The sequence below is a fragment of the Anas acuta genome, chromosome 2, assembly GCF_963932015.1.
Source record: "Anas acuta chromosome 2, bAnaAcu1.1, whole genome shotgun sequence".
NCBI lineage: Eukaryota > Metazoa > Chordata > Aves > Anseriformes > Anatidae > Anas > Anas acuta.
In genome coordinates, this window is record NC_088980.1 from 37,143,911 (window position 1) to 37,171,468 (window position 27,558).

General features: G+C 42.7%; 1 protein-coding gene and 1 long non-coding RNA gene across 5 annotated transcripts; one reads left to right on the forward strand and one right to left on the reverse strand.

The window, feature by feature from the left end:
- Positions 1 to 409: 409 nt before the first annotated feature.
- Positions 410 to 27,558, forward strand: GALNT15 (polypeptide N-acetylgalactosaminyltransferase 15). Of its 3 annotated transcripts, none has more exons than XR_011093899.1 (11): positions 410 to 581; positions 1,526 to 2,068; positions 6,970 to 7,136; positions 7,852 to 8,056; positions 15,837 to 16,004; positions 16,610 to 16,727; positions 17,683 to 17,877; positions 21,497 to 21,628; positions 22,753 to 22,823; positions 23,666 to 23,806; positions 24,713 to 24,850. XR_011093899.1 is itself a non-coding variant. In XM_068674304.1 (11 exons), exons 1-11 carry the CDS (start codon positions 556 to 558, stop codon positions 24,857 to 24,859), a joined length of 1,944 nt encoding a protein of 647 aa, XP_068530405.1. In that variant the 5' UTR covers positions 413 to 555; the 3' UTR covers positions 24,860 to 27,558. The 3 variants fall into 3 exon arrangements, 2 of the variants coding, with proteins under 2 accessions (XP_068530405.1, XP_068530406.1); XM_068674304.1 differs by having other exon boundaries at positions 413 to 581; positions 22,722 to 22,823; positions 24,713 to 27,558; XM_068674305.1 differs by lacking the exon at positions 410 to 581 and adding an exon at positions 856 to 1,317 and having other exon boundaries at positions 22,722 to 22,823; positions 24,713 to 27,558.
- On the reverse strand, positions 17,885 to 21,592 carry LOC137852518 (uncharacterized). Of its 2 annotated transcripts, none has more exons than XR_011093903.1 (3): positions 20,704 to 21,592; positions 18,597 to 18,774; positions 17,885 to 18,320 (listed from the first exon to the last, which is right to left on the reverse strand). It is a non-coding gene; the product is annotated as an uncharacterized lncRNA (long non-coding RNA). The 2 variants fall into 2 exon arrangements; XR_011093902.1 differs by having other exon boundaries at positions 17,885 to 18,351.

Genomic DNA, 27,558 nt, shown 5'->3' on the forward strand with positions numbered 1-27,558 from the left:
GAAAGAATGAATGCCTGGCTTCCTTTAAAGTGTACTGCATTCATGTCTTCAGGTTTTTCTTTTACCTACAATGTCTAGAAATCTACTTTTTAACAAAAGGTTAATATGGAAGTTCTCCAGTAGCCACATGCCTCCTAGAGCTGGAGGTTGGAGCTGTTTGATCATCAAATGCTACAGGATATAGAAGAAAAAAGAAAAAAAAATCCCATGTCCCCAGCATCAAAAAGGTTGGTAACACCTGAGTGTCTTCTATATTTGATATATATGCTCTGCCAGACCAAGAGGCATGTGATGCTGAAGCATGTGGACTGTCTCACCCTTTTCCCATTGGACAATCATCTGTCTTGCAGCAAAAAAATGCCACAGTCAGTGCCCACTAGCACCCTTGCCAGCAGCATTAGCAAACAGACCTCAGAGACTGAGCTCCCCTTTTACTCACAGAAGTTGTTCTCTCTCAGTGTCAGTAGTCGTTGTTCCAGCCCAGGCTTTCTACATGTTATTCCTGGACTATTGAAAACTTGAAGTGCTGCTCCCTGTGCAACACCGAATTTATGGATGAGGAGACAACTTCAGTCTGCCAGGTGATAATTTGGCATCCTTATGTCAGTGTTAAAATCCCTACAGCTGTAAATATTTATTGCAGATGAAATATACTCATATACTCCAGCTAGCACATTACCATATGAATAAATCTAACACTAAATAAATCATGCGCACTCCATCTTTTATTCAGTTTATGAAATTCTTGCTTCTCACTCTGAGCATTCTTAGCTTAATAAGGTTACTCAGAAGTCGGGTGATTCGTGGTACGCCCTGACTTGTTTTATAACACGGCGTTTTGCTTCTTATATTTCTCCTCTGACAGCTTTTGCAAAGTTTTGATTTGATAGGACAAGAACAGTGAGGGCATTAGGACCAAGAGAAAGACGCACACATTGCTCTGTATTATGTCTGGCAAAGTGCTTCCTGACTGAGTGCTGTAGTTATGTGTGAAACAAAGTCAGGGACTGACTAGTTCTCTCATCTGTTGATCACAGCGAACTCGAAGCCTCAGAACGGGGGAAAGCTGTCAGATCTGCTTTCAGAGATAAGGCACATCAGACCAGGCAGCAACGGGAAACTTTGAAGAAGCAGGAAATACTCTGCAAGGAAGCTATAAGAAATGGATTTTCTTTTTACTTAGAATTTAGAAGGGAAAAAAAATCAAAACTTTAGCTACTTTTTTCATCAGCTAAACATGCTCTTTCTTAACTAAGCTGGGACTGAATAATAACGGATCTACTTCATCCCACTGGATCCATGCTGCCTTTTACTACAGTAAGTGCAATATTAATAGGCATTTTTTTCTGTTTTGTCTGTAAATAGAGAGGAGAGCATGAAACGGCATCAGTGAAATGTGAGGGGAACAGAAAATCCTCTTGGCAGATAGTGAAAACCAGTGCTCTGCTGCAACCCGAGGACTGGAATCTGAGCGATATCCAAGTGGTGTTTAACATGACCATCTGTATCATTTTGTCACCAACAGCATGTTCTTGAGGAAGAAATGCAGATATGGATCACGTAAGCTGCAGTTTCTCTTGTTGCTGCTGATGCTGGGCTTTTTGCTGCTGATGGTCACAACGCTGAATCCACCGCCCAGCAACCAGAGCAAGGACGGGACCTTCCAGCCGGTGGAGTTCAACCCCCGGGAAGGCTACCAGATGGGCTTTGCGGAGCCCCAGGAGATGCTGGACACCCAGGAGGAGAGCCAGCAGTACTACCCCTTGGACGGGCTGTCGCCTTTCATCTCCCTGCGGGAGGACGAGCTGATCGCCGCCGTCGTGTCACCCGCGGGACGAAGGAACCACAGCAAGGCCAGGAAGGGCTATCGTGTGGTGAAGCAGCAGAGCCGGCGGCCAGAGGCGAAGGAGGGGGACCCGGAGTCCCAGCTGGAACCCCTTCCCTTGGAGGACGGGCATGGGGCTGCCGTGGGGCAGCAGCCACTCGGCCTGGAGACCCACGGCTTCAACGAAGCGCTCAGCGAGCGGCTGTCTCTGCGCAGGGAGCTGCCTGAGGTACGACACCCGTTGTAAGTAAAGCAGCCTATTTGATCTCGGGGACAACACCCGCACCTTCCCCTGGCGCTGCCCCAAAGCCCCTTGAACCCCTCCTGTGAGCCCTATGTCTCCCTCACCAACCTGCCCCCTCGCTTTGGGTGCAGCGGGAGCCGGGAAAGAGAGGCTGATGGGGGGCAGAAATGGGGGCACCGGGGGCAGGGTGTGTGTGGGGGGGGTGGGTTGCGGCTTTATGGGGACGCCAGCTCTGAAAGGGGAGCAGGGGCTCCGGGCGATGTTTGCCGTTATAGGGTCCCGTTATCGTGTTCTCGTTATCAGGTTCTCGTTATCGGGTTCCCGTTATCGGGTCCCCGTTATCGGGTCCCGTCACCCGGTCCCCGTCCCCTCAGGCGGGGCGGGCGGGCGGCAGCGCCGCCTGCTGGTGGCCGCGGGGGCTGCGGCCGCGGCAGGTGCTGAGGGGAGGGCGCGGGGCAGGGCTGGGGCCGGCCCCGTGAGGAGAGGGCAGGGGCAGCGCCCTGAGGGGGGCCCGCAGCCCCGCAGCCCCCTCCCCGCTTGGGGAAGCCGCCTGGGCACGGGCCTGGGCAAGCTGCTGTAGGTGACCCTGCTTGAGCAGGGGTTTGGGCCAGCCGAGCTGCAACCTCAACCATTTTGTCACTCTATGAGAGGAAAGACCCGGGAGGGAGGCAGGGAGGTGCAGAGCAGGGCGTCTGACAGGGCTCGCCAAACAGCACCGTAACTAGCAGCAGCCAGGCTGCAAGGCCACATCAAAGAAGCTTGGTGTCTGAAGTCCTACGTGTTGCATTTGGAATGCCCTGTGTTGTGTTTGAAGCTCCACATCCTGCATTTGAAGCTCCGTGTGTTGCATGTGAAGCCTCATGCATTGCATTTGAAGCCCCACGTGTTGTGTTTGAAGCCCCGTGTGTTGCGTTTGAAGCCCCACATACTGTGTCTGGAGCCTGGAGACTTGTGAACCAGTTATTCCTGCAGCACAGGAGGAGCAGTTCATCCTACTTTAAAAGGGGCTGAGGTGTATCAGTGCTCCCCTGCCCACGGGAGAAGCAATAAGATGCAGGTGGCTATCTTCCTTTCTTGCCTTCTGTAACAAAAGCTATTGCAGCTTTCCCCTAGGACACAATAGAAAGATGTGCCAGAAAACATTTTAAGGCACAGAATTTATATAGTCATTTTTCTAGCGGTCATTTTCCCATGTCTAAAACCAGATGGTGGTGCTAAATTAAGAGCATAATCTTAAGGAAAGAGAAATGAAAGGCAGGGACTGTTTTCTACATTCACTGACTAGATTCAGTGTTAATTTAGATAATTCCATTGAATAATGATATGCTAATATTATTTCGGTAATTTTTCACCATGCTTCACTGGCAGCTCTTTGAACTATGTAATGTTCAAAGGAGGACCCTGTTTTACTGCCTGTGATGTAAGCCAAAAAACAGTTTTACTTTGGCAGCTGAAGGGCCATCCAACAAGAGGCGGTTTTAGCTAATATTAATCTCAACTCAGGTTTAAGCCATGGTCTCAGAGCTCTTGGATGAGTTTTCCTGTCTGACTAGTGACAGCCTAAGGACCTATCAACACCACAGCTTATAGAAGCCCAGATCGAAACCACAGATCTGAACATCTGAGGCTTTGCAGTTGTTCAGATCTAAATCCAGATCATAAACCTGCAGCAGAGGTCTACCTCTAAGCCAGTCCTGTCCTTCATGGCACAGCACGCAAACCGCAGTGATATTTGTTGGACATAATTTACTCTGGGGGCCTCGCTCACAACTGTGCCAGTTCTGTTTCGTACTGATGTAAAAGGAGAGTGAAACAGTAAGGAATCAGAATGGCTATTAGCCTATTCTGCTTGAATTGTGTTGCTTGTAATAATGTCTATTATTAGTTATCAGAGAGACACTAACCAGTTGGAGAAATTTCAGCAAGTCAGCTGCACAGACTCAGTTTCTCTCATTTCACTTAAAAAGACAAATCCTTCAGGGCAGACACTGTGCCTACCAATTGTGAAGCACTTCTGGATACTGTAAAATAAGGCTGGCCAGGCTTCACACTTACATACTGCCTTTTTACTGTTAAACCAGAGTGCAAGATGTAACGTAAATGCCATAAGATATACTTAGCTGCTGTTCCTCAGAAATTCACATAAAAAGGTCTGTTGTGCTTTGCATTGGAGCACTGAGCAGCACAACTACAGTTTCTTTTTATACGAAGAGTGCAGAGCTCTGATGGAAGTAAACCAGAGCCTGCTAGCTGTGCTTTGCCTTGACAGCCCTGGATCCAACCTCTCCAGCTGGAAAGCGATAGCTCAGACCTCTTTCACTAGACCGCAGCTTCTAACAAAGCCCACATCTCTTTGCATGCCTCTCCAGGTGAATGTTTTATGCTACCTTTCAGAAAGTAGATGCATAAAGCTGCATCTCTCCCAGCAGTCTTACTGATCCTGCAGTAAAACATACCTCGGTGGACAAACCAGGTGCCTGGTTTTGTCCTATTTCCTTCGAGTAACTGTTCTCACACAGCCAGGATCTTCAGGTGAAAAAGCCTTAGAACTTGTCTTGTTGTGCTACAGAGTTGTTCTCCCACACCAAAATTCATCCTCTAAGGTACTTTCATCCCTCACGGTGCTATCGGTTTGTCCAGCTGCCATTGACACCCTCCTGGGACTGTGGACCTGAAGTAAGCCCATCAATGTATCTTCTTTGAATTCTGCCTGCAAAATAAAACACAAAACAAACAGAAAAAAAAGGTCCATTTTCCTCCGTTGGCCTTGAGCATCAAACCATACGTATGCAGGAAAATGCAAACACACAGGTATCTGAAAAGATTTTAAGTTTTGTTACAAAAGCGCAGCTTCCACTGGAGTGCAGCTGGGAGCTGAATCTCAATGAGCTATTTCCCTGCAGGTGAGTGGGAGTCCTCCCTGGCAGAGCCTGTGCTCTGTCAGAATCGCTCTCCTGTTCCTTGCTGCATGTGACAATTCCTTATTTTTCACGAATTGGATTCAATCCCTACATCTTATACCAGTCACAGCCCTGACTTTCTGAAATGTCAATTTCTGACAGACAGCCTGTGGACCTGCTCCAAATTACAGGGAAGGCATTTCTGTGCACCACCACCCTTGCTCGTTTCTCCGAAGATCAGATACCCACATTGCAAGCCTTTGCCAATCTCCATGGCAACTAGGCACTCGCCACCTAGGCTACGTATTCAAGTACAGTTATTTTCAATTATTTTCCAATTAAGATTCCACAACAGCCTGATTTTCTTGCTACAGCCACAATACTAGAAACACAGCGTTGCAGCATGATGGTGGAAAGCGCAGGTGGTTATAGCTGTGTTGTGTATTCCTGTCTGGAAGCTGCCTGTTAGTGAAAGGACAGCATCAGACCTTCGCTTTTCTTAATTATCTCCAGATTATTCTGCCTGAAAAGACAGATACTGCCAAGTCATGAGAGCATCCTTCTCTCCATCCTGCTGAAAAATAGACAAAGTCTCCCATGTGCAATAATGAAACAACAGTGTTGTTGATTACAGAAGATTAGTAAAACGAGAACAAAATACATTAGTTACAATGTAAAAATCATCAGGAAAAATGTTTCTCTCCATGAAGAGGATATTAGTGTAAAATATTAAAAGTATTGTGGCCGTTTAAAATTGATATGCCCAGAAGTGTATCTGTAGTATTCATTTATTTGTATTTGTTATTAAATCATTCAGCCTGTGGATGCTATTAAATGATAAGCAGCTTTGTGCCTGGGTGGTGTCTACCATGATAGGGCCTCACTCCCTGAACTAAAGCACTAAGTAAAATGGCAATAAACACAGCGATTATTAACATGATATCCCTTACATGAGCTTCCACTGCAGCTGAGCTAGCTGAGCAGCTAATTGTTTAATGAGCACTGTAAATCTAGATGATGATTTGCTTGGTGATACGAGAATGCTGAAACAATAACGGGCCAGATTCATGCAACGGCTTTTCATGAACTGACACCCGGGACAAAGATGGATCAGCAAACAACCTTGGAACCAAAATCACGTACCACCACCTCGTTCACTCTCTGTCACCCTGGTGTTTGTTGTTTGGATGTGATGGGTGCAATCCTGGCAGCAGGGGAGGCTGGGGAGCCGTGGGCCCCCGCTGGGGCTCTGCAGCCTCTCCAGCAATGCCACACCGAGCCCCTTGCGGCCAGGTTTCTTGCTGTAGACTGTAGCAGTACCTGGCTTGTAAAGGAAAGAGCAGAAAAAGGCATAGGGATAATCCACCCACCTGGGAGCCTCTTTCACCAGCGACCCATTTTGGTCAGAAAGAGCAAGGTGCACAGGCTCTATAGTCTGCATATAGGATTTACTTTCTGAAGTGTATCTGTATTTGTTTTCATTACCTACATAAGGGTACACTTCTTTTGTGTACCAGGATGAGATGCTGGCTTCATTCACTATGCTCCTGGTCAGGCAGGCCACAGAGACACTTATCCGTTGTGCAGATGAGTTATTTTACTTCTTAGCCTCCAAGGTACTGCATTTCAACTTGCTCTTTTCTCTGTTATAGGAGAAATATGGAAGGGGTGTGGGGGGAAGCTGACTGATCTGCTTTATCCCCCTCTCTTTGCTGTAGTTGTCTTCAGTTTCTCTTTTTTTGCCTCAGCCAGAACAGAAAAAAAAAACAGAATACAGCAAAACATTCCTATATTTGTATTTCAATTATTAAAATGTCATTCTCATATTTTTATCTTGTGCTCCAGTCTTGGGACACTTTAGTATTTCCTTTTCTTCCTGAGCTGAGACCTTCAATTTCTTTCCATCCCCGAAGTCCAAGGTATAGCTTGTAACTGGTCTGAGGAAGAAGCAGCCAGGTGTACCAGTGTTTCTAGTGTCTCCCTCATGTGATCCCATGCAGGTGCCTGCAGCAAGAATATGACTCCAGCCTGCCTACTGCTAGTGTCATCATCTGTTTCCATGACGAAGCCTGGTCGACCCTGCTGAGAACGGTGCACAGCATTATGGACACAGCCCCCAAGGCCTCCCTCAAGGATATCATCCTAGTAGACGACCTGAGCCAGCAAGGTAGCCCACACTTCTCTGCACGAGAGCTCTGCTTTCCAAAGCTGCAGGGAGGAAACTGTCCTCCTCCGAGAACTGCATGAAGAGAGGAGAAGGCAAATGAGACCAGCAAGAGAGCTAAGTGTAGCCATGAGCTGACTGCCAGGTTTTGCTCTTCCATCCCCTGAATCCAGCTTAGCCTTTCAACTTCGAAATAGTTTGGGTTTTTTTCCTTTTTTTTTTTTTTTCCCTATCACTTCCAATCACTCTCAGCTTTCTTACTTTAAAATAAGTTCACAGTATGCAAATCTTCCCACTGGACCAGATCTGCCGTAATAATTTCCAGACGTGGACTTTGGCTGAAGCATGGAGTGGAAAACTCCACATTGCTGAAGTAATCCCAAGTGCTTTGGGAAGCCAAACACCTGTAGTATCTCACTCTGATCTGTGCCTTTTATGAGATGATGAGAGTATCCACCTTTTGGTGAAAACAGGAGAGGAGGATATTAAGTTTCCCAGAGGAACAGCTTCACACCTAGTGAATCTCAATTTCCATTAGTCTTTACTTTTCTTTGACATTACGCTGCTGTGGGAGTATTTGGACCACGGCCTGCTTGGCCATATATAAAAAAAATGCCCCCAAAACATTTTACCAGCAAACATTTGACATCTCCTACTATCTGTTGTTTGCTTGTAAGAGCTTGAATCAAAGCTAAAATGACCTTTCTGTTTATGACAGGGCCCCTGAAGTCAGCCCTGAGTGAATACATCTCAAAGCTGGATGGTGTGAAACTGATCCGGAGCAACAAGAGGCTTGGAGTCATCCGAGGTCGGATGCTGGGAGCTGCACGGGCAACTGGGGACGTGCTCGTCTTCATGGATTCACACTGCGAGTGTCAGAAGGGCTGGCTGGAGCCCCTCCTGGCCCGGCTGTCCAGCAACCGGTAAATACAGAACCACGGGATCCGTAGGAGCATGGTATGGTCCGGGTTGGAGGGGACCCTTACACATTGTCTTGTCCAACACCGTTGTCCTCGTGACTTCTCAGCTCTCTGCATTTTCTAATTTCTGCTGAAAGAGATGTACTTGGAAACACTTAGATTTTTTTTCCATCCTTGCTTGGTTACCTTCTTCCTGCGGGTCACATTGCTTTTATTTTCTACTTTCACACCACGTACGTCACCGTGATATGTGGGAAGCAGGAGAGGTCACGCAGCTATGACCCTCATTTTACACCCAGAGTCACTAAACTGTCAGAGTTTGCATCTAGCCATTGTTAGAGCTATGAGAAGGCTTCCTGGTGGTCTGAATTAAAAGGGCTGCAGTCTCAAGACATTTGCAAATTGAGAAATGTCCACCAGAGAAACTACTGCAGCACTCCATTGTTATCTTTGCTTTTCAGTTGTCTCAGTCATGAAGCCAAGGATAAAATGGGACAGTTTCCTTAAAATACTCTGTCCTCCTGAGCCTGCTTGGTTACATACCAATGTCACCTGCACCATCTCTGTTCCACAGAAAAACAGGACTTTAAGGGCAGCCTAGACAGCTCTAGCTGATCTCATATATTTTCAGACACCAAACTCACAGGAAAAGGTACAGATTCATATTTTCTGAGTGTTTCAGGTTTAGGTAGGTACTTGGGCCTCCTCTCTAATGTACAGCTGAGCTCATCTGTGTAGTACCCAAGTCCATCAAAGAGATTAAATCACTGAAAATGGTTCTAGAATTACATGGAAGTAAATCCTTTATTAAAGGGACTTTTCTGAAAGAAACGTTTGTACATTAACTTGTCTATCATTACCCATAAGCCACTTGAGAAAAAATGAATAATTGCTTGAGGGGGTAAAAGAAAAATACATCTTTAAAAGTCTTACCAGACCACTAAATAGTAGTAATAAAGACCTTCAAAGGCTGTTCCCAGGCACTGGAACAAACTGCTTTTATGGCTGATTATGTTTGCCCATAAGAGAATTAATTTGAGCTTTTAGAAACGATTACGTCATTCATATGAAAACATGAAAAATACTACAAGCTAGTGGAATGCAGCCCTAGGATGTCATGACTCTTCTCTTCTAAAAGATTCTCATTGGAAAAGCAGATTCTTTTTTGTCTGCTGACTTAATGGATGGCTTATTAAAAATATGCAGATTCTTCTGCCTTGAGCTCTAGCCAACTGTTGATGTTTGTGCAAAACTCCTGTTGTATCAGTCAGTCAGTCCTTTAGGTTCTGCTGCTGAAATCAAAAAGAGATGCAAAAAGCCTTAAAGGAGAACTATAAATTATTACTTCAGGAGAATTGCAATGGCGTGAGAGCAGCTGGGACCCAGAGGTCTCCAAGTGTAGGGATTCACTGTCAAAAATTCTCCCTGCCAAGGGGATGCCAAACCACCGAGCCTACCAGAGCTCTGAGATCTCTGTAACACCTTCACCAGGGGATGAGGAAGAAGGATTCTTTTTCCCTGCAAGGCCCATACGCTCATTCATCCTTCTATGAGGATAGAATTTAACACTGAATTAGCTAATGGCTAATTGGACTAATGGAGAAAAGGTGGAAGGGCATTTGTATAATACTATGGGCTAAATCATCCCTTCCTGCTTGCTGTACCAGGCACTGTGTCTGCTGCTGGAAGTTCTGCCACCCTAGTGCGGGGAACCTGTCCCATTCTCCAGTGCACGAAGAGGAATGCTCAAAAGCATCTGGCAGTCAGTTTCCCTCATTGTCCCTGCTTCCCTAACTGAAAAATGGTGATAGTAACACTGACTTGATAAGGAAGTTAACTCATTATTTTTCCTAAATTGCTTGCAATGCTTGCATGGAGATCACTACAGAAATGTAAAGCACTATCATAGGCAACTTGGCTTCATTTAGCAGCTGAGGAGCTGTTAAATCGAATCATGTCCACTCCCTAAGACTGCCCAAATGAGGAAAGCACAGTGAAAAAAAGCTTATAGTGAGTAGTGAAATACCCCCATTCCTCTTCTTAACGTACCAATCAAGCTGCTACCTGCGCTCTTGTGCTGCAGGGACAGGATGGGAAAACACTTAATCATGTAGAGCGAGTGAATTGTTAGCTGGCAAGGAAAAATGCAGCCTTTCCAAATCTCAGTCCTTTGCCAGAGTTTAAGGGAGCCGGGAGAGAGATTTTAGCTTTGAAAACTGTGAACAAGCCCAATTTTGAGATGCCTTAGCAGGTCTACCACTATTAGTATGATCTTAGAGATCCTTGGGCAAACTGAGACCCCGCTGTGGGTTGAACATACTCACCAAAAGGGAGATACCATCAGTTTTGAGCAGCCTGTAGTAGTAACAGACATGAGAAACGTGAGAAATATTACCCCCATTTTACAGGTACAGATATATCTGTCAGACATTTGACTGCTCTGGGTGACTGCGTTTCATCTCCCTCCACGAGGGTTTTATTCATTAACCCAATCAAAATTGTTTTCCCAAGAAGTATTAAGTCTTTCTAAAATCATTACATGTGCATTTATGGACACCTTGCCTGGGACCCGTTCTTTGAACCAAGCCTAACAAATTGACTGGGGTGCTGTGCATCAGCTTAGTGTATCACCTGAGAATGGTTCAGCGGTTTGTAAAGCATCCCCTGACATTTCGATTATCCAAGGATGAATACCACAGTCACCTGGGCGACATTAGAAAACTAGATGAGATGCCCCACAGATCATTTCATTTGACAACTGTTTATGTTCCAGGCTAATTCCAGGTGAGCAGCATGGTGTGTAGGAATGCAGCTGTGCAATTATTACAATCGTCTTTTGAGGCTTTTGCCTTTTCCAGGAGACTGCAGGAGACAACTGCTGTTCAGTCCAGGGGCAGTGAAAGGCAGGGGGAGCATTCAGTGACCTCTGCCTGAAGCCCTGAACAGGTTGTTGCTTTAACCTAAACATAGTGACCATCATGCTGAAGTGTACGGTTCCTTTCTTGCAGCAGGGTGATTTAAATAAATAAAAAAGGTTCAAATTGTGGTTCCTGAGAATACTGCATGGAAGCAAAATAAGGCTTGATTATATTCTTGGAAAGGAATTCCAGCTCTAACAGAGGCATGGGCACTGTAACAGTGCCGAGAGAGATGGCTTGCAAAGGGGTAGCTTGCCTTCAGGACCTTCCCCCTGCTCCTCATCGCCAAGGCTACTTCCCTCTGGTGCACTCCCTATACCACAGCTCAAAGATTACGTTAGCAAACTGGAGCCTTTAACATTATTAAAAGAAGCCTCTTTGGTTTCTAAAATTCAAAGTGCCTCTACTTAGCTCCATGATTCTAGGTCACTAGATGCTGTTAAACAGAATAAGAAATGAGCACAGCAATGGAAAGCTATCTCATCAGCTGAGGAGGCGAGCAGAGCCTCTGCAGATACAGGAATAGATACAGAGTTCTGTTCAAAACATTTGAGTGGTGCTGGTTTTATGGCATTGCACAAGGGAGAAGGGAAATATTTTGCACTGAACACTTTCATCATCTTTTTTTGCCCGACTCTCCACTTCTCTGTGGCCCACACCCCAGCTTTTCAAGCTATCACATCCATAAACCATCTGGTTTCTGCCTTCTTACAGGCTTACGGAAGCATGATGTTCTCCATCCAGAGGACAAGCAACCCCGTCACGCATCTGAGCATGCATTTCCATGCTACTTTCCTTGTTTTGAAAACCTTCCATATACTTCACATACAGCAGCCTGCTTCCTGGGACCTCTCTTTTTGCCTGATCTTTTTATAGCCTGATCCATTTGTCGATAACACTAATTTCAAATTCAGTAAGATAAAGTTCTGCACTTACATGGTATGTTATCTGAAGATATGTTATCTGTTGACAATCTTTCACAGTTGATCAGTATCAGCAGGTGACCTATTTTAAAGAAGATGAGGTAAAGAAACTTGAAGAGAATCTAAAGCCAAAAGCAATCATTATTGGCAAAAGTAGGAGCAATGAAGATTTAAAGGTTTAGGCGTGATTTGCGGCACGGTGCCCAGACTGCCCGGTGTAAAAAGGTACTGGCAGCTCCTACAGATTTCAGAACCCCACATACAGATTTGAATATTTTAACATAAAAAGCAGGTTTAAATATATATATATATATTTTATAAAGCATTCTCTTAGGACTCTGCCTAGCCGAGATTTGAATTACATGCTTAGTGCTTAGCATGTAGGTAGTACATCAGTTCAAGGATATTATTGTCCTTATGCTTTCGGTCAGCCAGTAGTTGGTCTGCGAGGCAATATGTAAGCAATCCTGGATCCCACAGCTTTACCATTCCTGATCACTACATTTTCTCTTTTTATTAATCCCACTAAATTTCGAGTGTTTAGAATTACTTTTTTTCCCTGAAGACTTCAGCAAGCAATGTGATTTCAGGGAAAATGAAGTGTGCCGTGGAACAAGCTTGTGTTCTCAATTACTTGCTGAAGCTTTGACTATGTGCAGAGCCAGACAGTTCAGGCTGCCTGGATTTCTGAGCTATCTTATTTTTGCAGGGAATGATCCACTCTGAAACTGGTTGAGGAAAACACAGCATTTTCATGTTTGCTTTTGTTGATCCCCCTTATTTAAAGGAGGATTTAAACAGATTAAAATCTGTTCCCTTCCCAGAAAAAGAAAAAGATAAATCGATAAAAAACACTTTCAAAATATCATATCTAAGACTTCAAAACAGATGTGTTAATTAACTCTTCTTCTCATGTTACTTATTCTAAAAACAGAAAAGAACATAATGTCCATGGCGACTGCAAAGGGTCATGAGAAGGCATTTCATTTAAGTTGTATTTGGTTGAGAAATCCCAAACTAGGAAATTGTTCTTGTTTGGGTTGCTCTTTTTCATGGAATTGTGACCTTTTGTAGATCCTATGTGTTCCAAGCATTTGAAATATTCACAAATTAGTATCACCACAGTCAAACAGTTCAAAGCCTCGCTGCCAGTTGTATTTGAGTTTCCTGTTTTTTTCTTTTCCTTGGATTCCACAGAGTAAAATTAGCAGTAGTTTGCCAGTGTGTTTCATTTCAAAGTGCCGAGAAGCTGCTGACTGTCTGCCAGTTACTCAGTTAAAAACAAAAAAGAATAGCTAAGAACATCTTCCAAATTTCAATTACCTTCTGCTGCAAATTTGCATTTAGAGCCACAGAAACACGGAACCATCACTGAATGTGCAGAAAGTAGATCTTTTATTAAAAAGCCTTAATACCAAATAATATTATAGAATCTTAGAATGGCTCAGGTTGGAAGGGACCTTAAAGGTCACCCAGTTTATCCACCCAGGTTAGAATATGACCTATCCGGTACTGTATTTTCCATGCCATAATTTGTAGATATTTTGGTTAATTGCTTGGTCTCCTAACCACCAGAATCCCTGACATCAGTGCAGATATTTTTCCTGAAATACATTGAATAACCACGCCCCAAAACAAGCAAAGTAAAAGCATGCATTAAAAAGTAGGTGTTCTTTCAGCTGGAACTGTTCCTGTGGTGCTGACTTGTAAGTGATGACACCGATGCTAGAAGCATCGTTGGGGTTTGGAGTTTCCAAGTGGCAACTAATTTAAGGTGGATACAAAAAGAAGGATGGGTTTGAAATGGCTGGATATGAAAATGTGAGATCATCTGAAATGCCTGGAATATCTGATCCAGTATATATCTGAGCATAGCTCCAAGTATCTGCGTTGTCTCTCCCTGAGCTATAGTGGCTACACACATGTGGCCCAGTCTTCATGGCCAAGGGTTTTGAATGGTTTAGTCTACATTGCCTGCTCTGGCTTCCACTCAAGCATGCCCTCCTGATCTTTCCCACTTGACTCTGAAACTGTAAAATAAACTACCCTGGAGTCATTAGTTCCCCAGTCCTGTCTGGACGGGAATGGACAGACAAGCAGCAATAATATGCATTTCAGCAAGGAGCAATAAAGTGAGGTGGGAAATATCCAGCTCCAAGTACACTCCTACCCAGACAGTTGTCAGTGATGTCTGCACTGGAGAATGTAGCAGGCTGTAGAAATTATAGTGATTTTTCATTTTTTGAAGTTTAGTCTTAGAAAATCCATTTAAATTGTTAGCACTATTTTTCTCAGCATGACAAAGAAAAAACCACCTGCTTGTGTGAGTCCAACAGAGCACTACCTTTTAGTAACTTTTAGAAGCAGTTAGATTCCTTTTCATGCTGTTAGTGAGTAAAGGTTAAATACAGCTTTCACTAGAAAGACTCCTGTTGGCTTGAGATTTCAGGTTGTTCCTGTCCTGGATACAAAACTCTATCACTGGGTTTTCATCAAGAGAATCAGGGAAGGACATCAGCTTTATTACTTTTAAGATCATTTCTTTGCATTTCTTCTTGAGTCCTGCAGAAGAATGACAGCAAATCACTGCCTTGATGTATAAACCTACAGATGTTGCAGGTGACCATAAAATTGTACTATCTATTTATAAACTCAATGCTTGTTTCTAAGAGCACTTATAATAACATATTGCAAGGGCTGGTTTTATACCTGAATGGAGAAATATAATCACTTCTCTATTTTAAATCTTTCTGCCTTTAACTCATTACAGGGCAGTCTGCTCACATTAGGAGACAAAGGAGTAACTGAATCATTTTAATGCTGTCCTCTGCACAGTTCATTTTCATACAATTCACTGAAGATCAGTAATCTCTTTTTCTCCATGGGGTTTGAAAATTCTCTATGGGAAAGAGCAACTACGATAAAACAAAATGTTGAGCTCCCCTCACCCTGTTACTGAAAAAAAAAAAAAAAAAGACTAAGGATACTGTAAAGGCAGAGAAGATATGACAGGATTACATGAACATCACCGAGGGCTGCCAGCTTCCTCGGTTGGTTCTGGTCTCTGCCATGGAAGAGAACCTATGGCCCACTGCATTACAACATTCTGAGATGACCTTCCTCCATCGGCTAGAGTATGTTTCAAACATATTTCTCTCAAGAGTAATCTCTGACCAACATGAATATCTTTAAACAGGGGAGATAAAACCTTTTACTTTTTGCCCCAAAACTGACCATTTAATTTCTCTCTGTTTCAACAGGAAGCTGTTTTCTAAGGAAAGAGCTACTCTGGAATAACTTTCTATATAGATACTCAAGAATAAAAGTATTTTTTTCAGTGTACTTTAATTCCTAGTGAATGTTTCTTATTTTTCTTCAGTGCATTTGCAAGAACACGTCAAGCTGTGGTAGAAGACAATACAAACAGCAACTGTTTTCCAAATGCAGTGATAAAGGTTTTTGCAAAGCTACCAGTAGAACAAATGATGGATAAGTGCATGCTTCATTGTCCTGAAGTGACAAACTCATGAACTATGGAACATCTAGAGGAAAATCAAAGGATGATAAAGTGTGTGAGCCCAGAATCATCTTTCAGTGTAAACTTCGCATCCATACAGATCCTATAATCTCAGAGGTGGAGGCCTCTGTGTGAAAGAGCTTTAGAAGAATTTTGATGGTAAATTCAGTATAAAATCCTGAATAGCTTTAAAATGGCAATATAATGTATAGGTTATCAATAAATTATTGATCTTTAGAATCGTTACTGCAGGCTCAGCATTCCCATGCACTGAGCATCTGAGCTCTGTCAGGAGGGAAAACGAGGGCACTCAACATCTAAAGGAGTGTTTGTGCTTGACAATATCAAAAGAAGAACCACTGTTCAGTAACACAGTACTGAATTTATGCTTCGGCTTTGAGAAGAAATTATATTGTCTTTTGCAGAAACAGTGTCGTCTCCCCTGTCATAGATGTCATAGACTGGAAGACCTTTCAGTACTATCACTCTGTGGGCCTGCATCGAGGTGTTTTTGATTGGAAACTAGATTTTCACTGGGAACCAGTGCCAGAGCGTGAAGAGAAGGTACGACAGTCTCCCATCAGCCCTATCAGGTAACAGTTCATAAGGCAATATGCCTCCACTCAGCTCAACAGCAAAACTGTACAATTTGGGAAAGCTTCCAGCTAATGAAAGTGAGACACGGTTATTTGCATTTGCTTGGTTAATGTTTTTTGAAGGGACAGGTTTTTGGTTTACATTGAGTTTATCTGGCCTTTAGCATTCCTTCTAAGTAGGCTGCAGTCATACTGCCAACATGACAAATGTTTTCTATGCAACTGGAAGCAACTAGTATACAACCTGACCAGACAAGATATTGAAATTTGTAGGGAAAGCAGAAGATGGATCATACAGAGTTAAAATAGACGTCTTAATCATTATGTTTGTCTGTTGTTTTGGGTGTACATGGATGGTTTACATTTCTCACTGGTCTGAGCCTTATTCAATACCTAAGTGCTTGGCCCTCTTCCCCAGGCAAATCCTAGAATTCAGTTCCAGTTGTTCTTAATTTTGGTTGGTTAAACTCTTAACTTGAGATTACAAGGGGTGGCATTCAATCATTTTTCAGTGTTATCTCTATCACAGAAATGATGGGGTTTTCATCCTTCATATTATCTACCCAAAACAGTTGTTCACTTCCAAACTATTTTCTATCCAGGAGCCCTGTGGTAGCTGGTGCAGTAGTTGCCATGGATCGACATCACTTCCAAAACACTGGAGCTTATGATTCTGACATGACCATGTGGGGAGCAGAAAATCTAGAACTATCTATAAGGGTAAGAACCTTAATTAAAACACCAAGGACTGGTAACTAATGGGTTTTGAAAGGGACTTAAATGAAAAGGCAAGAAGTGATTTATAAAAGCAATTAAGTGCAGAACTTCTTGAAGTATGGAGAATTCAGTTGCAGAGTTCTACCCCATGCTCCATGATCTGTCAGGACTATACAGGAATATGCAGCTGCTGTGGGTTAGGAGCATTATGGCAGGACAAGAAGTTTCACTATTACTAGACTCCAAAGTCCCTTCCAACCCAAGCTGTTCTACAATCCTATGATCCTACGATGAGTATCTGCCCAAGGACAAAGTCACTGGTTTGGGCGCCTTCTGAAATCCACCTCTTCTATTCTGACATGTAACATGCACCAAAGGAAGAGTAGCTTTCATGTCTTTGCAAATATGTACTTTAAATATTAAATCATTTATATTAATCTGTGTGCATTAGTTTTTGCTCAATACAAAGAGTAACTGATGTTAAAAAAGCAATGGAAATTGCAGACACAAAGGGTACAGAGTCTTTTATGTCCAAGGCAAAAGAAGGTGTGCCCCCAGGTCTCTTCACTATACTGCACTGTTTGTGCACAGGAGAACATAAAAGCATATAAATGGTTCTACTCCAAGGTCTATCTTGCCTAGTATCTGTATGTCTCAGTGTCTGTGGAGAACAGTGTATGAAGAAGCACATAATGATGCTCTATCTGTTTCCAGCAATGCGCAGATTAGAATTTCCTGGAGTCTGTAGTAAAGGAGCTTCCCCTTTTTAGTTGCTTTTGAACTGATAATTAACATTCAGCCACTGCCCAGAGCAGGATTTAACTCAATGAGTGACTTTCATTTTGCTTTGCATTCTTAAAATTGCTGGTCTACTACTCAATGCTGCTAGTTGTGCTTTACCAGCTATGTAGAAGATAGTAAAAGATGATCTCTTTTTGCTCCTTCACCTGTGTTTCAGACCTGGCTCTGCGGTGGCTCTGTAGAAATCATTCCATGCTCCCGCGTTGGGCATGTCTATCGAAGTCACGTCCCCCGGGCTTTCTCCTATGACGAGGCCATTGTGAGGAACAAAATCCGAATAGCAGAGACCTGGCTGGGTTCTTTCAAAGACAACTTCTACAAGCACGACACAGTGGCTTTCCTAATCAGCAAGGTAAAGACATCAGCAGTGGTCTGTTTACGAGGGTAGGAGTGTGCGTTGAGGTAGGTGAAAGGGGTGGGATAGCAGCGTGGGTGTCTCTGTGCAGTCAAACATTCAATGGGCAAGGTGCCAGGGATAGTTTTTCTTTTTGTAAAACCTACCAAGTACAAGAGCTCTTAGATCAGGAAAGAAAGAGAGAAACCTGGTTTTGCTGAAGCTGTCAAATCTCATAGAGTATGACTCCTTCACCAAATGACTCCTTCTTTAGATTGCCCAACAAGTAGTGGTTTGCTTTTCCACCACTGATAGTACAGGGGGATCATCTGAAATGGAACCCAGTTGCACTGTGTGCTTGAAGGGACCTTCCAGAGGATTCATTCTTCATGGCTGATAGTCTTCCTTGTGTGATTCAAGTAACATTCACTGGCATGTGGCAAGCGGCGTTGTCTCTCCTACTGCAGGAACATCAGAAAAGGCAATTTCTTCCTAAATTGACAGAAGTAACCATCTGTAACTGAGGAATTTGGTTCTCACCGTAGCTACTGTTTACAAGTTACTTTTTCATTAGAAAGGCCACAAAGACAGCAATCCATCCTCCAGAGATTTGGATTGCCAGCAGCCAGCAGACAGAGACAGGCTTGCAGCCAGGTGTGTGACACAGCCCTGGCATACAGCCACACTTGAAATGTCTGCAGGCTACACACCGCCCAACAACTGCAGAACAGCCATACCTGTTTTTATGCCACTGTGTAATCCACTGTAATTCAGGGTCAGTCAAGGGACTGTCTATCCCACATGTTACAAACTGCTGGGTGCTGTATTAAAAGCTTTGGCAGCAAAGTTGTTAATTTGCTGCAGTTCTCCAGAATTCTTCAGCTCCCATACCTTTTGTTGTAAAAATACCTTCTTCTATGAGGAAATGGAAAAAACTTGTGAGGAGTTTTGAATGAAAAAGTGTCATTCACCTTCCTATTCATTGACCAACTCTATGCTTTTCAGGAGAAAAGATTCCTTGAAAACAGCTAGGCATGGCATGTGTAGGGGCTGTGCAGTTTCCCATTCAGTTTTGCTCCTGCATTTCAGTCCTGCGTGCCTCAGTCACTGCAGCTCTGGGCACCATCTAAGAAAGGAGATCCAGCAGGAGCTGCATTACCGTGGGGAGACAAAAAGGGCTGTGTGTCAGCGTGGCTTTTCTCCTGTCACCTAGTCTGACCTCCTTAGGCTCCATCAGATCTGCCTCTCCAGTCAGGCTGCTATGCTCATCCTAGAGCCTGAGACACATTCTCTTTCATTATTCTTTTTTAAAAAGCTTCTCCGTTCTTGTCTGTGGAGTATATTTTAACTCCACTGGCCAGGATTTCATCAGTTGACTCGCAAGGCTTACAGCAATGTAACAGGAGAATGAATGCTAGGCCAGGTCTTTTCAGATGGGCAGTTAGTTCCTTAAATCATTTAATTATTTCCTGAAGGCCTTTCTTTTCAACTCAGAAGCAATTTTCTGAACTAAAAACTACAGCCATCAATGATTGAGTTTACCAGCTATAAGTACGATGACCTTTTGCCTGAGAGTTTGTTCAAGCCAGGGTACTTTTAGTACTCCTAAGTATGATGCTCCTTCAAGTGACCTATTTTACAATCTCTCTGTTCAACACACCATAACATAAAAGGCCCTTTCCTCCGTTCCTTTCTTTCACAGCCAATATTTTCAGTATGTCAGTGCAGTGGGATGTTATTCAAAAGACACGAGCAAGCAATGACATTATTGCCGTTCAGCTGCCACAGCTGCAGATCAGCCCAGCGGGGATTTATTGCACTGCAAGGGCGAGCGGAGCCACCTATTGGCCACTACAAAAATCTCTGAGAGCCCACTACTGAAAATAAAAAATGACCCCCGTTTAGATTGCTTTATAAGTCTTCCCCTTTTACGGTCGAAATTACATCCTGCACACGATGCCTGTGGCGTGAGCATTAATATAGATGAATAAGGTTCTTTGCCTGTCTCCACAATTTCAGCCACTGCCTCTTTTTCTCCTTTTTTTTTTGTCTGTGTGTGGTTTGTTTATTTAACCTACAAGCACAGTTTCCTTTCAGCTTGGTTTACAGGGATAATGACTTTCTTTACAATATTTACATTGTTTACTCAGCATCAAATGCACGCTGAAACTAGTATGACAACATGAGATTTACCACCATTGCCTTCTTCAGCCAAAGCAGAGCCTCTCGAGGAACGCCTCTTTTTAGGGGAAGCATTTTACTCCTCTGTTTTCCTGTTCCAAGGAAATCTCTCGGGGCCAGGCTTGTGTGGTGCTGAATTGCTGAAGTTCATTGTTACTCTTATTGAATCTAGGACTGATAGTAGACTATAAGGTTCTCTTTAACATACTGCAACTGTTGATGTTTGCCTGTGAAGCGTACAGGGGCTGGCATGATTGATACCTATCTTTAGAAACTAATACCTCTCCCTTCATCTCCAAGGCTCTTTATTTGTCAGTGATTTTCAGCCATGTGGCAACGGCTTTTTTTTCTTTCTTATGGATGCTGAGAAATGACTGAGCTGAGCAAAGTTACTTACAGGCAATTCTTTGCTTATGTTACCAATTTTAATCTCTGACAGAGGAATCCACACCACTGTCCTGGAATCTAAAACTGCATTTTTTCAAATGTAGAAATGTGAAGGGGGAAATCTATTGCTGGCAAGAAAGAGGAGAGAGACTCTTAAAGGTGGTGTGTTTTTTTTTTTTGTTGTTGTTGTTGTTTTGTTTTGGTTTAGTATTTGAGTAATAAGAGATTTAGAAAAGTGCTTTGCATGGTTTTGAAACCAAAGGATTAGGCACTTACCTGCTTAGGAGGTTTTCAGAATCCTGTTGGCCACCTTCAGATGCTAAATACCTCACATACTGAGACCCTCAGTCTTTTGCAGTGATGATGCCCATAGCTGCAATGAGGTTTGAAGGTACCTGTCTTTTTTCAGAACAAGAGTTGGTACTAAGGAGGGTGAAGGGTAATGATCATGTGTATGTAACTTAAGAAAAGACATAAATCAAAGGAAACACGTTTACCCACTACATTTAGCAACTGCCAGGTAATGATTTGATAGGCTTAATGTTAGGCCAAATTCTCCTTTCATTTACATTTTCTCATCAGGGAAGACTGACAATGACTGGGTAATTTGGACTCTTAAAGGTCAGGAAATCAAATTTTAATCTTTTTTTTTTTTTGGGGGGGGGGAGGAGGGGGGTCAAGCTCTGTACTTAATGACAATCTGATACAGTCCCACTGATTTCAGTACAAGTATCAAACTTGACCCTGACTTTTTTTTTAATTAAAAAGATCTGACTTATCTTGCAGGATAATAATAATTTTAAAGGAAATACTAATTTTCACAGTGTGTGCTATTTCTGAAACATTACCTTCTGTCACAACACCAGAGTAAATGCTGTTTTAACACATTTGGAGAAAGGGTACAGCTGGTCCTCCTCTTGGGCTTGATCTTGAGAGATACGTATCAGTATCTGTAACAAGCAGGATAGGAGAGGTGGTAGAAATAATTCCTGTGCAGTCATTTTCATTTCTAGCATTTCTAACACAAATACACTAGTAACCTTGTTTGCCCTGTGCTTTCTCCATGAAGGCAGAGAAGCCAGACTGCAGCGAGCGTCTTCAGCTACAGAAGAGATTGGGCTGTAGAAATTTCCAGTGGTTTCTGTCAAATGTGTATCCTGAACTCTCCCAAACTGAAGACATGCCAAGATTCTCTGGAAAAGTAAGAGAAAATACACTAAAAAAAAAGGATTATTATTTTTGTATTGATCAAAGATCCCTGTATTGCTTCCGTGTCCTAGGTACTCAATGAATGTACGGTAAGTGGCTGTTACCACTTTGAAAAGCTTATTATACAAACAGGCTACACAACAAGAATGGAACAAGAAGCAAAAGGACTGAGGAGACAAACAGCTGGTCCAAATTCTCACATGAGCCTTGAACTCCAGCCAGGAGATGAACCCAGATTTTCTGTCTCAGTTTGGTGTCATTGATCAGAGGATCCTAACCTTAGATTCTTTAGGTGCTATTAGCAAAGAAAAAGAACTGTGTTGCCTCACACGGATGGCAACTGCAACAGCAGGGGAGATATCTCTATGATGATCCATGTGCAAGGAGATAAAGCAGCATTTCTCCAGTCCCGCACTTTCCCCAGGGGCAGAGGTGGTAGAAATAGCACTTACTTGGCAGACTGTGTACAGGAGGTGACATTCTCAACGATTTTTAAAACCATGTAAGAGGATAATTATCATCAATTAAAATACGAATTCATTCCAGGCAGCCTTACTGGAAGGGATTTCCCCCAACCAGGAAACAAGGTCTACTGATTAAGTAACATCCTGGTATCTGTAGCCAGATTTTACTGTGTCCTTTTACTATTTTGTCTGTTCCTATTGCTTGAGAAGAGCATAATAACTGATTGTGGATCAAAGGAAATGTTTTTTCCCTCTGGAACAACTCGATTTTTTTCTCATTACATGTACAATGTCATGATGAAGTGCAACTTGCCATTATCATAAAAGTAGCTTTGGCTGATTTCTTTTAACCATTGTAATAGTTAAAACCAGAAGTGGGTAACTCTAACTTGAACAAAACTCATTGGGTGTCACTGACCTTTGGTGAGACTCTCCCTTGTTTATCAGATCACTTTGCAAGATCAAAATGCAAGATCTAGTCTGAAAGAAAAAAAAATCCATTGTTTGAACTGCAAGCAAAAACTCCTATTGTAAGGGGATGTAATCACAAAAAAAAAAGTTAGCTGAATAATTTCTTTGTATCTGACTGTGCTTTATTTCAGTATAAACATTTATTTACAGCTTTACAATACTGGTGTTGGCTTCTGTGCAGATTACAGACCTGGAAGGGCCACTGCAGACGGCTCCATCGAACTCTCTCCTTGCAGTGACAGCCCCAGCCAGGTACCGTACACCTCAAGTATATGGGTATTGCACAGGATTTAAGGAACTACTAAGAAAATAGTGATTCCAACATGTAAATGGGTGGGTTGGCATTAGGGGAAATATTGACATAACGTATGTGTGCTAAGGCAACATTGCCTGTCTTTGTATAGATGATTATCATTTGCAAATTGGCAATGTTCCACGTTTCACTGAGGCCTGGTCCCCGCACTTTGCTCCAGCAGACATTGTTAAGTGGTTATTTGTTAGTATATTTGGTAGTGCCTGAAGAACAGAAAGACTAGGCATAAAAAATATGTATCAATTCTACAATAACAGGGGTGGTTTCTCCTGTGTTCTAGTGTCTAAACTGCAGTCAAATACAGGAAGAAAATTCATGTAGGTACCCAAGCTGGCATTAGACTAGCAAGTACTTGCACTGAGAGAAGTCAAGCCAGTACAGACTGACTGCAGATATTTACTCTAAGTCCCAAGCAAGTTCCACTGCTTACACTGGGCTCAGGGTAGCTGCAGGCACATTTTTAACTGCAATCTGTACAGACAATTTCAGAAACTCCCTTCTGTTCAAATATTTATTAAACTAGGACATTTTCTTGTAGGATGGGTTTACTTTATGCATAATTACAGCCCACAAAGCCTTTCCTCAAAAAAATAGTCTCAGGTATGTAGCTATGCCAAAACTAGCTGGGGGGATTGCCTTGCAGGATCAGGCCTGTTGGTTCTCCTTCATTCATATTTAGGTTGCATATTAAGAAACACGAGTGGGAAATTTTGGAATGAACGTTTAAAAATGCATCGGGATGCCCTTCTGTCGTTGTTCAAACAAACCCTCTTTCTTCCAGCACTTTGAATATAACAGCATGAAGGAAATCCGGTTTGGGTCTGCTCCACTGCTTTGCTTTGATGTCAGCCACGGCAAGGTTGTCCCTCACAACTGTACGAAGGAGACAGACAACAGCCAGCAGCACTGGGACGTCCAGGAGGTCCGTACCGACACTGCCGTGAGGGGAGGGCTGCTGAGGGCACCTATGCCATCACTGGGTGCCTGACAGCATGCATGTGCAGGGAAGGGGTGACATATTTGAAGGGCAACTTTCATTTCCGGACCATTTTCACCCAGGAAATTTAGGATGCTGTTTACACTGCCTGTGCAAAACATTTTTTTTTTAAAAATACAAAGTACAGAAATCCTACCTAAATTCACATGCCCTCATTTTATCTGTTTAATCTGGCCTTATCAGAATAGAATCAGAATTGTAAGAGGTTGTGTAAGGAAGAGCAGGACAAATCCTTGCCCACTTCTTTTGGATAGAGGAAGGCACTGTGAACTCTCCCAAATAAGAGCTCTTTGGGAGCAGGGGAATCTTTAAAATTCTTCCTGTATTGCTGAAGGACAAACTTCTTGTTAGAAGAGTTCATTATTATTTAGTAGATTTTACCCAACTCCTTTGCAAGACTGAAAAATATGCTCTTGGACAGCCTGGGAAAATAGCAGTTACAGTAGTCGTAGGCAGGCTGCAATCCTCGGCTACAGTGCCTACTGCAATACGCTTCGATTCCTAAGGGAAGCACTGGTCCTTTTGAAATTTGGTGCCCTCCAATACTGTAGTTGGTGCTGATGACAGCAGTTACCTACAGGAAACAAATAGCGTTGGAAAAGAGAGTGAGTGAGCTCTGCACTTGTGCAGCCTGTCAGCTTCCAAAGGAATTGTGTTCTCACAATGTCCTGGGCTCAGAGCTAAACCTAGTCATCATGTTCAATACCTTTTTGAACAACAAGTCATTACTGATGACCTATTGTACATTAAAAGTTTCAGAAACATGGCCTAGTTTTCACTGGAAATCCCTTTTTTTTTTTTGTTCTTTCTTCCCCTTCTCTCATCTTGTAGAATGGATTGATCATCCATGTCCTTTCTGGCAAATGCATAGAGGCAGTGAAGAGTGAAGACGAAGAGGACTTGTTTTTGTGCGTATGTAACAAGAATGCAAACCAGCTGTGGCAATTTGAACGTTCCCATGGGGTACGCCAGAGATGACTGACAGGTCTGCGGGGAAATCAAGTCACCAACATTTAGCATTACTTCTCTTTTGGGATTCAAGATACATTTCCAACACAGAAAAGAAAGATGTTTGTGTTTGCTGTAGCATACAGGGAAGTTAGGAAGGTCTCTCCTTCAAAGCCTGGCTCAACTAGTTGCCACCAGCTCCTGGTTTATTCAGCTTGAGCTAAAATTTCCATTTATTCTGTGAAGCAAGGAATAAAGATACTGTGAGCATCAATGGATTCTCAACTCTGCTATTGCAGAAGACAGTCGAGTTTGCCCTTTGAAGGAAATGTGGAATATTGGCTGCCAGAGAACTTGTCTTTAGCACACTCTGTGACTTCTGAGGATACAGGAAAATGAATGTTTGTGAAACTTTTCAAACTCTAAGAGGAAATCAGCCAAATCAGGATGAGAATTTAACTGTGTTGTACAGTGCACTCAATCCATATAAAACAAAGTAGGTTTTGTATGCATAAAAGTAGTAGATGCTTTAATATGTAATAGCTAAAAAACGAATTTTCCATCCTGAGCCAAATTTCTACCCTCCATGAGATAGCACAGGGCATAAATTAGCACTTAATTAGGCACGAACCACTCTCACTGATTTGGAATACCAACAGTCTTCAGCATTTGGCACACCCTTCCTTACGTCCTTCGTCCAGAGTCTAATTTGGATAGGAGAAGGAGACTGAATTATTAACAACATTTTTTTTAGTGTTCATGCAAAGTAAGAACAACTCTTCAGGAACCTTTCGTGGAATATGGAAGAAGACTGAATTAGATGTGAGAGAAAAGTAACAGCTCCCTGCTTATTTGGAAATTGAAAGAATTGGTGGCATCCGTTTGCTTTTGAAAAGCCATGGGATGAGCTCATCATTATTCCAGTGACAAAAACGTGGCTGGGAAGAGCAAACGGAGGGAAACAACAGGTTTCAACAACGACTACATAGGAAGAAAATACTGGTGTCTGCTTCCACTTGCTTGCTGCCTACTACACTGAGTAAGTCTTTTACACTGTCAGTTTTAGCCAACAAGATTTGTAGACTCTTGCTGTCATGGGTCTCCACGCCCATCCTCAGAAGACAGGAACACGCATAATCTTCTAAACAAGCTGCTGTAGAGCCTGCATCCCCTCTGACCTCCTCTCTTTCACAGAAGTCAACGGGAGCTTGTGTTAGGTAATGAGAATGGCCTCAGTGTGCACTAGCAGAGCAAACTTCTATCAGTATTTTGTTCGGGCACTTTCAATTTGGGAGTTAAACAATGAGGACACTTTACAAGAGCCTTGTAAGACAGAAGAACAAAGATCTGGGAGTTTTCCCAGGTCAGCTCCACACCTGATTTATAATATAAACCAATCACAAACACAAATATTTATTAAAGGGGGAGGGTATCATTAATGAAACCTAATTAGCTATTGATATTTCTTTCAAGACGGAAAATAGCTTTTTTTGGACAATGTACAGCATAATGTGTGTGCTTCAGACAACGGAAAGAATATCAGAATACTCTGCCCGGAGTATTCCAGTCACCGGCTCTTAGTAAATCATAATAAATTTGTTTCAAGCATATAGAATTAGTTATAATAGAAGACATGAACAGCATTCCGTATTATGTTGTCCAAAAAATTCCTCGGTTGGGTCCCTGTTTGGTTTGAGTGCTGCAGTTTCCATGCCATGTTCGGGCATCACTCCAATCACCCTAGTCACCACTCACTCCTTTGATAGCATCACAACCTAACACCATTTGCTGCTGTGCCATTCAAATTTTCCTGTGACGTTCTTGAAAATGCTTCAATTTTCAGCTGCAAGGATGGGAACAACTTCTTCCAGAACAACAGTGATCACTGATCATTGCCCAAGTCTAGGGTGAGAAAAGAAAATTTCTAAAATTGCAGAAAAGCTGCGATTGAAATGTTTTAACGAAATGTGATTCCTTTTATTTTTTAAATTATAAGTATGCCAGATTTTTAAATTATGTATTATTTATTCTATTTTGGACTCTGCACTGGGAATATCATTCCTTCAGCATTTAGCTTCATGTTTAAAAATGTTTATACAAATACTAGAACTGATCACAAGTGGGATTTATCACCGAGAATGAAAATATTTTTGTTTAGAGAGGGAGAGTTTGGAATAAAACTTCAGAGATGTGGACATCCTCATCTTATACTGCTTTTTAGTGTAATGATAAAAGCCTAGAAGATAAGGGTTGCTGTAGATATATGTACAATAGAATAATATGTTACACAATAACTTTTCCAACAATAAAATGAAAATATACAGCTCAGTACAATTTAAAGAATAATTGTTATTATACTTGTTGCATTTAGTAACTGTGTAAATGTGTGTTTGGTTTCCAAGGGAACTAAACTCCAGAGCATAGGACAGAAAGGAGCTACAGCATGGTCCAGGGGGCCTCCACATGGGGATAGCAAGGGGACAAGGACTGTGGGCCATGCTGTGCAGAGCCCTTCCCTCTGATATAAACATAACCTGTTGTGGTGCACACATGCTAAAATAAAAAACCTATCTCCTGTTTTTCCTAGTTTCCTTCCTGCATGCCCTGTATTTGGTTGATTGCTTTCCCACGGAGGTGATGCACACTTTGCCCCTGTTGTCACATCTATGAACGAGAGCCTTTTTCTCGTGTAGGTTTCACAGAAAGCTCAATAAAGGGTCTCTACTAAG

Excerpts from the sequence above, each read along its gene's own strand:
- GALNT15 (XM_068674304.1), top strand. The coding sequence starts at position 556 with ATGAGGAGACAACTTCAGTCTGCCAG. Across the intron at positions 7,137-7,851 it reads AGACGACCTGAGCCAGCAAG|GGCCCCTGAAGTCAGCCCTG; the intron begins GTAGCCCACACT and ends TGTTTATGACAG. Across the intron at positions 21,629-22,721 it reads TGCCAAGATTCTCTGGAAAA|CTTTACAATACTGGTGTTGG; the intron begins GTAAGAGAAAAT and ends ATTTATTTACAG.